A 12128-nucleotide genomic window follows, 5' to 3' on the forward strand; every position below is an offset into this window, starting at 1 on the left:
AAACAAGAATCGTGAAGAGGAAGTTCAACTCAGCAGGGAAAAAAAAATATCAAAACTGGGAATTAGAAAGGAAATGTTAAAATCCTAAAAATAATCTCCAATTTGATTTATCTGACTACAGTTAGTAGAAATCATAACAAAACTGATGAATGGTTTTATCATTTCTCATTCTAGGATGTTTATTGCAACAGAATTATTCTTCCATAGTAATCATGTCATCTTTTTTTAGCATCACTTCCTCTTCTCTGATCTTTTTCCTGACTGGAGTTCCAGTACTAGAAGTTGCTCATGCTTGGATCTCCATCCCCTTCTGCTGTCTCTACATAACTGCTCTCTCTGGAAATGGCATCATTCTATTTGTCATCATCACTGAATCCAGTCTCCACAAACCTATGTACTATTTCCTCTCTATGCTCTCAACCACTGACCTGGGCTTGTGTTTTTCGACACTAGTCACTATGCTGGGCATATTATGGTTCAATGCAAGACAGATCAGTTTCCACGCCTGTGTTGCCCAGATGTTCTTCATTCAACTTTTTACTGTCATGGAGTCCTCAGTGCTCCTGGCAATGGCCTTTGATCACTTCATTGCCATTTGTAACCCACTGAGGTATACTACCATCTTGACTGATTCCAGGATCGTCAAAGTATGGTTTGCCATCCTTGTCAGGGGGACCATGATCCTATTACCTCTGGCCCTACTTCTTAAACGTCTGTCCTTCTGCCGAAGTCATGTGCTCCATCATTCCTACTGTTTCCATCCTGATATCACCCAGCTCTCATGTTCTGACAATAAGAGCAACAGTGTTTTAGGACTCACTGCCCTCCTAGTTACTGCAGGAGTGGACTCCATCTTTAGTCTTCTCTCCTATATCCTGATTATTAAGACCGTCCTAAGCATTGCTTCCCCAGAGGAGCGGCATAAGGTCTTTAGCACTTGTATCTCCTACATAGGTTCTGTTGCCATTTTCTACATCCCTCTCATTAGTTTGTGCTTTGTCCATAGGTTTGGGAAAAGAGCGCCTCCTTATGCACACACTCTTATGGCCAATGCGTATTTGCTTATTCCACCAGGGATGAATCCTATTATTTATAGTGTGAAAACCAAGCAGATCCATAGGGCCGTTAAAAAAATCTTTTTTCCCAAGGAATCTGTGTGGTGACTCTAATACTTCTGAAATAAAATCTACTCCCTTCTTATCAACTCCAAGACATAGTGTTTAATCAATAATCCCTTATATCAGTGACCTCACATTTTTTTTAAGTAGAAGGTTGCATAGGGGATGCAGTTTGGTGGAGATTTATTCTTTATATTTAATAGAATTACTATTAATCTACTCTTAAGGGATGAACAATGAAATATCTTAATATTATGAAAATGTTCCTAAAGGTTTGGAAGTATGAATAATAATGGCTGAAATGAGCACTTTCTTCATGAGACCAAACCTCCAAAATTACATGTAAAACAGTAAGTCATATATTCCGTTCTATTTGATTTTTAAATATACCTAATAAAATTATTAAGCGTTTTTTACTTTTTGATTAAATTAGAACTATTGTCTATTACTCTGAAATATAATTTAATCACCACTGATTCATTCATTCATTTACTGAGGGTCTACTATTGCCAGATGCTGAACAATATTACAGAGTGGCAGAAACAAACAAAATATTGTTATAATTTTTGAAATACACAGATTAAAAAACAACCATTCAAAATCTAATTACTATGTAATATGTTAGGATATATAGATACTGGCAACAGGAGTAATAAGAATATATAAGACAAATGTTAAATCCAGCCTGGGAACCATCACAATGTGTTGTTTGAGCTATAAGGTAAGGGGAGAGATCCATTTCTGTAATGATAGCATGAGGAGCTCTGAGGACACACTATTCGAGGGAACGACCATAAACAGTGAGGTACACACACACACACGCACGCATGTATATCTATATATATAGCTATACAACCATATAGATATATACACACACACACATATATAGTGATATAGACATAAACATTTAAATTCTCTGGAAATTGCTCTAAGGGCATACAGTCAATGAAAAACAATTCAAGAAAATGTATTAAATCATTGTAAAAACAGTGAGATTCTGTGGTGCTTGAACTAAAGCCAGCTTTGGCCCTTTCCTTCCCCACAGCTAGGCATACTGATAGCTGATAGCTCCACTCCAAGTAGGTGTAGCCAAGAACACAGGGCTTTCTCCTTCTTCCCCCAGACCCTCCTCAGTTCTCAGTCTAGACCACCAGTATGTCTCACCCCAGCTCCATATTGCAGAAGCTAACCTCCAAGTGAGTGTAGCCAAGAGGTCAGTGACTCCCTTCATCCACCCAGCCCTCATAGCTGTACGCCAGGCATAGCTGTCAGAAAATACTGGGGCCCCATCACCCTTTCCCCAGCTCAATCCTAAGCTGCAGTACTCATGCCAAGAGATACAAGCTGAAAATATGATATGCTATTCTGCCTATGCCCTGCTTATGTAAAAGGAGTTTAAGTTCAAGAGGAAAGGGACACAGGGGAATTAAATTAGAAATTAATCATAAAGATTTACAAATTCACAAATATGTGAAAATTAAATAATACATTCCTAAATAACCCATGGGTCATAAAAAAAATCACAAAGGGAATTAGAAAATGGTTTGAGATTAATGAAAGTGAAGACTCCACATACCAAAACTTGTGGGATGAAGCTAAACACTGCTTTAAATAGGAAAATGTACAGCTGTAAATGCCTTTATCAAAAGGAAATAAATCAAGAGCCTAAACTTCCATTTTAAGACACTGAGAAAAAAAGGAAGAACTAACTAAACCTAAATCAAGCAGAAGGAATAAAAGAATGTTTAGATTAGAAATTAATGAAACAGAGAATAGAAAAAACAACAGTCAACAAAACAAAGTTAATTATTTGATACAAGTGAATTAGTAATTTTAAAACTTCTCAAGAAGGAAAACATGGACCTAGATGATTCAGTGGCAAATTTCACTAAACACTTAAAAATTAATATCAATTCTTCATAAGCTCTTTCAAAAATAGAAGAGTAAATACATTCCAACTCATTTTATGAAGCCATTTTATCATGTCAAAACTATGCAAAGACATCATAGGAAAAGAAAATTGTTAAGATTTCTTGTGAATATAGATGAAAACATCATCAATTAAATATAGCAAACAAAATCCAGCAACATATAAAAAGGATTATACACCATGACTAAGTGAAATTTATTCCAAGAATGCAAAGTTGATTTAACATTAGAAAAAAAAGCTGTAGAACAATGAATAGGATAAAGAACAAAAACTACATGATCATCTCAAAGATGTAGAAGAAGCATTTGACAAGATTCAACTATCATTTTTGATAACAACACTCAACAATGTAGAACAAAAAGGAACTTCGTCAACTGATAATAGACATTTATGAAAAATCCACAGGTAATATGATCCTTAATGGAGAAAGTCTGAATATTCCCCTCTGATATAATGAAAAAGACAAGGATGTCCACTCTCATCCATTTTATTCAACATTGCCCTGGAGGTTCTAGCCACAACAGCTAGACAAGGCAAGGAAATAAAATCCAGGGAAAGAAGAAAGTAAAACTATTTCTATTCGCATTGACATCATCTTTTGTATAGAAAATTCTAAGAATTTTCTACTAATTTTTTTAATCTACTAAATATTAAAACTAATAAATGGGTTCAGAAAAGTTGCAGAATAAGAGATAAATAAAAAAAGCAATTGTATTTCCATACACTAAAAATGAACAATCTAAAACTGAAATTAAGAGAAAAATTCCACTTACAATAGCATCAAAAAGAATAGATTAGTTAGAAATAAATTCAATTAAAGAGGCATAAGACTTGCACATTGAAAACATCATACACCAAAATATTGCAGAAATAAATTAAAGATGGAACAACATGTTATAAATGTAAATGGAACAACATGTCATATTCATGGATTTGAAGACTTAATCTCGCTAAGATGGCTGCAATTTCCAAGTTGGTCTACAAATGTAATGTAATCGCCATCAAAATTCAATCTTGCTTCTTTGCATAAATTGTCAAGCTGGTCCTAAAATACATACAGAATTTTAAGGGTTCCAGGAGAGCCAAAATAATCTTGAAAAAGAAGAGCAAAGTTGGGTGTTTCACACTTACTAATATCAAAATTTATTACACGGCTGCCATTATCCAGACAGTACATAGTACTGGCATAGGATAGACATATCCCTCAGTGAAATGGAATTGAGAGTCCAGAAATATACACTCACATGTCCTGTCAGCTAATTTTTAACCAGGGTGTCAAGACAGCTCAATGAAGAAAGAATGGTGTTTTCAACAAATGGCACTGCCACCCAAATTTCCACCAACTAAAAAATGAATATACAAAATGTGATGGAGCCATGCAATGGAATATTTATTCAGCTATAAAAAGGACTGAAGTACTGATACTTGCCACACAATGTATAAACCTCGAAAACAGTGCACTAAATTTAAAAAGCCAGTCACAAATGCCCAATATTGTATGATTCAATTTATATAAAATCTTCAGAATAGGCAAATCTATAGAGACAGAAAGTAGATTAGTGATTGCTCAGGGCTGAGAGGGATGGAGAGCAATGAGGTGCGACTGCTTCTGGATAGGGTGCAATTTTCTTTTTTTTTTTTTTTTGAGATGAGTCTCACTCTGTTGCCCAGGCTGGAACAAGTTACACATTAAGTACAGTCACAAAACTTCATGAATATACTAAACATCATTAATTTGTACATTTTAAATGAATGAATTGTATGTATGTGAATTGTATCACAAAAAACTAGTGTATTAAAAAAGAAAGATTGCATAAGGAAGGTAATCTTTAATTCCTAGCCTATAAAAATAAGAAGAAAAAGATTACATTCACAGTTTCCCTGGAATATAAGTAAGCTTATAATCAGTGATCCATAAAGATAGAGAATTCATAAAAGATACAACAAAAGATGAAATAACATTGACAGACAAACTGCAGCCCAAAATATGTACAGGAGAATATCGAAGGAGAAGTGGAAGCAATTCAATGGGATGGTTCAGTCTCTGAGGTGTGGATTGGTAAACTCCATTGTAATGACCAGTCATTTTACTGCCCCACTAACCCCACCCTGGCCTATTTGTGCTATCCTTTAGGACACAAAGAGATATTTGCCTCAAGGTGGGAAGAATGAATGTAGGTGGTTTCTCCAAGGTAGGTCTACACTTCAACTCACTGGCAACATCCAGGAGGAACAGAGAACCCCATACCCAGATAAAGAGCTAATAGTCTACCATGCCTCCCGATGACAGGATATCTTATCCTTTCCCCACAATACAGAAGGAAATCCATCCATAGTGAGTAGAAACAATACCTACAAAAACATGAACACAAAATATTAAATACAGTGAAGAATCCCTAAATACATCATTTCTGGTGGGCTATGAATTGACAGGAAATAGCCACACGTATGAACCCACACATGTGCATGCACACATGCACAAAAACTCTTTAGCATTAGATTAAGTAATAGAACATTAAATTCAGAATATTATAGAAAATGTCCCCACACCAGAGGTATATATGTAGCATATCTTGTAGTGCCTTTCCTTATCGTCTAGAAACATCAGTGTGGAAGGAGAGGGCAAGGGACAGCAAAGCCACTGACAACTGTCTTTACATGTCAGTGTACTGACAGATCAGTGCCAGATGTCCTAGCTAGCCGTAGTCCTTATGCCAGTGGATACTTAGAGCTCTCATCTTCATACTGAAAGAACTTACACAAATGAGCTATACATTTAATGGGGAAAAGAAAGAAATATTTGTGGGCCTTCTTGGCATTCAAGAAAAATTCAGTGTCAGCGAGGCCACACCAAATTGTGTGTGTGTTGGGAGTGGTGGGGAAGCTGATTCAGTGTGTACATCTCTAAAACCCAAAGTGGCCTACTGAGAATGGTGCATCTGGCCAGGCACAGTGGCTCACACCTGTAATCTCAGCACTTTGGGAGGCCGAGGCGGTCACCTGAGGTCAGGAGTTCAAGACCAGCCTGGCCAACATAGTGAAACCTCATCTCTACTAAACATACAAAATTAGTCTGGAGTGGTGGTGCATGCCTGTAATCCCAGCTACTCGAGAGGCTGAGGCAGGAGAATCACTTGAACGTAGGAGGTGGAGGTTGCAGTGAGCCAAGATTGCACCATTGCATTCCAGCCTGGGCAAAAAGAGTGAAACTCCATCTCAAAATAAATAAATAAATAATAAAAAATAAAGAATGGTGCATCTTTGTGGTGGTTGGAAATGAAAGATGCAATATTTTTCATTTGCTGTGGAAGAGATGTCCCAGCATACCTCAGACTACCAGACCACTGAAAGTTTTACTGATGTAACAGGGTGCAGCATCTTTGTAGGGTCTACCAGCTATCCTTGGGAGTTCTTGTCATCTCATATAATTAGCATGGTTTCATCATCTCATCAATATGGTGGACCAGTGTGATTCTCTAAGGAATGTCTTACTGCTCCAGGTCTCTCAGACTGCATTGTGATAGAGATCCAGAGAGACAACATAGTCTTGAGTGCATACTATCATACATTATGACTAAATGCAAACTGTTTCTATTCCTCAGTTTATCCCATGAATGGAAAAATATCAATAGCCACATAACATGCACTGGAAGCTGTGTTAATCTGATCTAGCAAAGCAGCAGCAAATAGGGCTCCTGTTTGGTTGAGTTTGCAGTAGTCACCTATCACTCTCAATGCTTGCTTGCTCTCTCTTTCTGTCTGTCTGTCTGTCTCTCTCTCTCTCTCTCTCTCCCTCCCTTTCCCAGAAACCTAAGTGTTAAAATAAAAGGAGATGTGATGAGAAATTCTATCTCTGCATCCTGGCTCTTTAGTGGTGCTGTTAATGTCTGTCATCTCCTTCCAATACTGATTCCAAAACTTAAGGAGAAATCAGGTTGCAGCTATCCCAATGAGGGAAGTTAAGACTATATCTGGAACTCAGAGGTTTCACTGGGGCACCTCGTATGTCCCATATCCAATAGTAAAGGCAAATGAAATACTAAAGCAACCCAGTAAGGGAAAGACCGATGGGAACACAGTCCTTTGGGGAATAAAAATTTGGGTGAACCACCAGTCAAAGTGAAAGCTAAGGAAAAGGTGATGTGTATTCGTTTAGTGGGCTTAAAGAAAATGATAAATGTAAAACATTGTCTCATGACCAGCTACAAAAATGAGGGCTGTATTATCTATGCATTTTAATGCAAATATATTAGCCAGTTATCTTCCCTTTCCTCACTACTTTGTATGAGGAGTGCTGATATTACTTAACTTTACGATGCATCACGTAGGTCATCAGACCACAAAAATCCATGCCTGATCAGATTGGGAGAATTGTTTACCACTCGGGCTTCCTGGATTTGCAATGAACTCAATGACAGGCTTTCTCATTTGCACTTTTGATAGAGAAAAGGAAAGTTATGTTTTATATATATATATATATAATATATATATATATGCTGATATATATGCTGATATATCATCTGATATAACAGGAGTGCTGACACCTGTTAGGTTAAATCATGAAGTCATTAAATATATTTGATGAATAGCAAAAAGAGTGGACTGTGATTATCTTGAACATGTTTGCCCTCAAATCCATTTATTTCCCCTACTTTTCTCTGCTCAATACGTCCAAGGAGCTGAACCTTGCAGGCTAGCTATCTCAGCCTTCCATGTTAACCGTATTCTAGTTGGGTTTGGCCCATGGGAGTAACTAGTTAAGTCTGAAGGTGAGGCAAGGAGTTAAGAAGTTTCTTCCTGCCCCTCTCTGTTTGGGGCAGCTTCTCTGGCAGTGTTGCATTTTCTCCACATTTCCACCTTCTGTCAGGGTGTCATAGCTCCTGAGCTCCAATAACACCAAGGAGATTCCAGCCACAAGGATGTAGTAGCTTGCTGCCATCAGGTTACCTCACCATCACCTGCTTGGCTGTCAGGTTTCTCCATCACATAAGTAAAAACATCCTTTGAAAATATTTGTAGTGGCTTCTAATTTTCTGCTTAAACTCTGATTTTTACATTGTTATCGCCCAACAATTTAACTTACATGTGAAGTAGGAAGCTGCTTATAGTACAATTTTTTAAAGCTTTGGATAAAAATATTTAATATTTAATGAAAAATATTTAATTTTTTTAGTCATGGCAAAAAATGGGAACAATTTAAATGTCTGTGACTAGGGAAATGATTTTTTATGCAAAGTGTGTAGTATGTTTCTAACATAAAATGCTACACACAAGTTTTTAAACCATATGTAATTATATAAATATTATATACATCAACATGCATGATCTCAAAATAGATTTAGTTAATAAAGCAAAATGCACATTGAATATTGAATATGTAAAATAGAATGCATTTACTTGGTTTTAAAATTTCTAAACAATTCCATGTGCTCTGTGTGTATGTTTGTGTATGTGCAGGCGTATATATTCAAGAAAAATTTAAAGACTTTAAAAGGAATGATGCTCACCACTTTCAGAATAGTGTTTACCTCTAGCAAGCACCTCCTAAGAAAAAAAGGGAAAGACTATTAAGAGGGGACAAAAAGCAATATTTTGCCTTAGATCATATTTGTCAGAAACAAAATTCTGAAATAGAGATTTGTATGCAGAAAACTAATTAAAGTATCCTTTTTGAAATAGCATCCATAATAGAAGGGAGGCCTGACTGGGCAAAAGGGGATCTGAATTCTCTCACACTTATAACAGAGGCCACAAGTCCCATGGGCACTCCAGGGCTGAAATGGCCCTTCAGAGTTGTCTAGGCAAGGGGGACAAGACCTCTGTACTCCTCTACTGACCAGTCACTGGATAAGTCCCTTAGTAAACTTGGGTATGGCAACTCCACTGGTCCAAGGGCAATTTCTAGAGAGGGACTCAGCTGTAAGCTGTCAGTACCCAGTGCTCTGGAAAGCTATGGAACTCATGCCTTCATTATGAAGACAGGATTAATATGTGTAAGTTTTAATTTCTTCTTGGATTATAATATAATGTTTAACAAGGAACCATTTCCCTATGTTAAATTACTCAGGTCCTTTCCAATTGTTCATGCCATGTGAAAATCCAATTGTGACTAGCATCTTTATTAATAATTTTTTCATATCTTATTTTTCCTTGAATATATCATTTTAATTAAAATTACTGAATTTTAAAAGATAATAATTTATACTTCCTAATACATACCTTGTTTTTAAAATTTTACCTCTCAGGAGAACTGTACCAATTATACTCCCAATAGCTGATCATGAGTATATTCTGCTCACTTACACTCAGCAGTATTGTGACATTTTTACTTAAATATTTTCTAATTTAATAGTTGGATAATGACAGCTCATTATTTTGCTCTGTGACTTCTTGATTACTACTAACCCTGAAGAGACAAGATTTTTGTTTGTTTTTTGTTTTTTGTTTTTGTTTTGAGACAGAGTCTTGCTCTGTTGCCCAGGATGGAGTGCAGTGGCACGATCTCAGCTCACTGCAATCTCCACCTCCCGGGTTCAAGCAATTCTCTTGCCTCAGCCTCCAAGTAGCTGGGATTACAGGCACCCGCCACCATGCCTGACTGATTTTTGTATTTTTATTAGAGACGGATTTTCACCATGTTAACCAGGCTGGTCTCGAACTCCTGACCTCAGGTGATCCACCCACCTCGGCCTTCCAAAGTGCTGGGATTACAGGCGTGAGCCACCATGCCCAGCCAAGTATTTCTTTTTATTAGGATTGTCATGTACCTTGTACTAAACCAAACATTTTAAAAAATACAGATTTTTTTTCAAATATGGCCATAAAAATTTCTTTTTAAACAATAAAATTTTTATATTTGCTATTTATAAATGTTTGATGACTGTAAGCAAACATTTTAGCAAATGCTATTAAACAGACCATGTGATGCCCAGTGAGCAATATCTCCTTCCAAATGATCTGATTGAAAGTAAGAAGTGATACTGATTGTCTTTTATAATGTAACTAAAGTTGATGAACAAACAGTATGCATGGGATGTTATCTTTAAAGCAAATGGAGTTTTTGTTTTTGTTTTTATTTTCTTATTTGTTTTTTATCCCTCACTCCTTTTATAGCTACTCAGTGGAAAACGTTTTTTCTTACCCTTGGATAAAAATGTTGACATGCAATGTAAGTTTCCTGCTTATCATAGAAAATAGAAAGTCGTATTTGTTTTTTTACAGATTTTTGTTTTTTGTTTTGTTTTGTTTTAGAGACAGGGTCTCAGTCTTCACCCAGGATGGAGTGCAATGGCATGATCATAGTTCACGGCAACCTCAAATTCCTGGCCTCAAGCAATCCTGAACCTCCTGCCTCAGCCTCCGGAGTAGCTAGGGCTACAGGTGTAAGCCCTATCATGCCTGGCTAATTTTTTAACGTTTTTGTAGTGATCGGATCTCAGTATATTGCTTAGGCTAGCCTCAAACTCCTGGCCTGAAGCGATCCTCCCACCTTGGCCTCCCAAAGTGCTGGGATTACAAGCGTGAAGCACCACCCTGGGCCAAAAAGTCCTACTTAAAGTTATAAAACACACTTTAAATTTAGAAATAAATTAATCAACACCTGCATCTTCATTCAAAAATAATACTCCTCTCTGCTATCTGAGCTAAAGCTGGCTACAAGTAGTCCTCAGGACATCTAGAGAGAGGCTTCATTGGCTTCTCTTCTCTTTCACACACTCATATCTTACTAGCTATTATTTTAACACTGTCAAGGTCAAAGCTAAAAGGAAAAGAAAATAAAACCAATGGTAATTTTTTTTTTTTTTTTTTAACGAAGTTGCACTCTTGTCTCCCAGGCTGGAGTGCGGTGCCACAATCTCGGCTCATTTCAACCTCCGTCTCCCAGGTTCGAGTGATTCTTGGGCCTCAGCCTTCAAGTAGCTGGGACTACAGGCACGTGCCACCACACCTGGCTAATTTTGTATTTTTAATAGAGCCTGAGTTTCACCATGTTGGCCAGGCTGGACCTCAAGTGATCCATTCGCCTCGGTCTCCCAAAGTGCTGGGATTACAGGTGTGAGCCACTATGCCCGGCCTAGTAAAATTCTTATTTATTCGATATTGTCATAAGAAGTTTTAATATTTGCTAGGCTTAGTGGTTTGGGGGGCTTTCTCTTGGACTTCTTTTGTGAGTTCACCAAAGTCTCCCAACAAACTACTGGTTTCTCACCAGAGGTTCCTTTGATCTGGTGAATGTGCTCTATTTCTTTCCTCAGCCCAGAGGTTACCCCCAGTTCTCTTCTGTTGAGGCTTTACTGTGCCTCCAGACAGCCCTACTGGACATCATCTAAGAGGACCTTCTTACTGCCTCTCTCACATGCACACAGTGTACTTCTGGTCCGTAGGACACACTCAGGCAGTCTTGCACGAGCAGATTTGTGAGAGTAGTATGGACCCTATATAAGAAACAGCAATTCTTTTTACTCTACCACCACAGAAACTCTCCCTTTTTCTGATCTTCAGGTTTCTCAAAGGGAGTCAGTCATCAGTGCACTCACTATCCACCTCAGATCTCTCTGAAGGGAGCCATTATGTCTCTGCCCAAACACCTCATGAGAGAGTGAATAAAATCTTAACACAGCTTTCTCTAAAGTGGTCCTCTTCACAAGTCTTATGATGAGAACCCCCATTTAACAGCACCTCCTGTGTCATAAGATACTATGTTCATACTACCTCTATATCACAATTTTCTGACATCAGAGAAAGAAAAAGAAAAGAAATTCTCAGCAAACAAGGCTCTGACAACAAAAGCTGGCAGTTCTTGCAAAGACACCATTTGCCTCTTGCTTAAGATACTAAGCTAGTTCACCATTAGGGTGTGTAAAAAGACATTTGCAATTTTAAGATGCCAAGAAGACTGTTATATATGTGTTCCTCTATTTCCTCTTTGGGCATGCAGATTAGTAGGAAAAAAAACAGTCTCAAATTTCACTTTTTAGGCTGTTATCTTTATGCGTATGTATTAGTCAGTTCTCACACTGCCATAAATACATGAGACTGGGTAATTTATAAAGAAGAGAGGTTTAATTATGTCATGGTTC

The 12128-nt window shown here is 37.4% G+C and overlaps 1 protein-coding gene across 1 annotated transcript; it reads left to right on the plus strand.

Moving 5' to 3' along the window:
* Nucleotides 1-212: 212 nt before the first annotated feature.
* On the plus strand, nucleotides 213-1163 carry LOC100459687 (olfactory receptor 51F2-like). The gene has a single exon (XM_002822169.2). The coding sequence runs from the start codon at nucleotides 213-215 to the stop codon at nucleotides 1161-1163; it is 951 nt and encodes a 316-aa protein (XP_002822215.2).
* The last annotated feature ends 10965 nt before the right edge of the window (nucleotides 1164-12128 follow it).

This window comes from Pongo abelii, chromosome 9 (genome assembly GCF_028885655.2).
Source record: "Pongo abelii isolate AG06213 chromosome 9, NHGRI_mPonAbe1-v2.0_pri, whole genome shotgun sequence".
NCBI classification, from domain to species: domain Eukaryota; kingdom Metazoa; phylum Chordata; class Mammalia; order Primates; family Hominidae; genus Pongo; species Pongo abelii.

Coding starts and splice junctions, on each gene's coding strand:
- LOC100459687 (XM_002822169.2), top strand. CDS start 213: ATGTCATCTTTTTTTAGCATCACTTCCTCTTCTCTGATCTTTTTCCTG.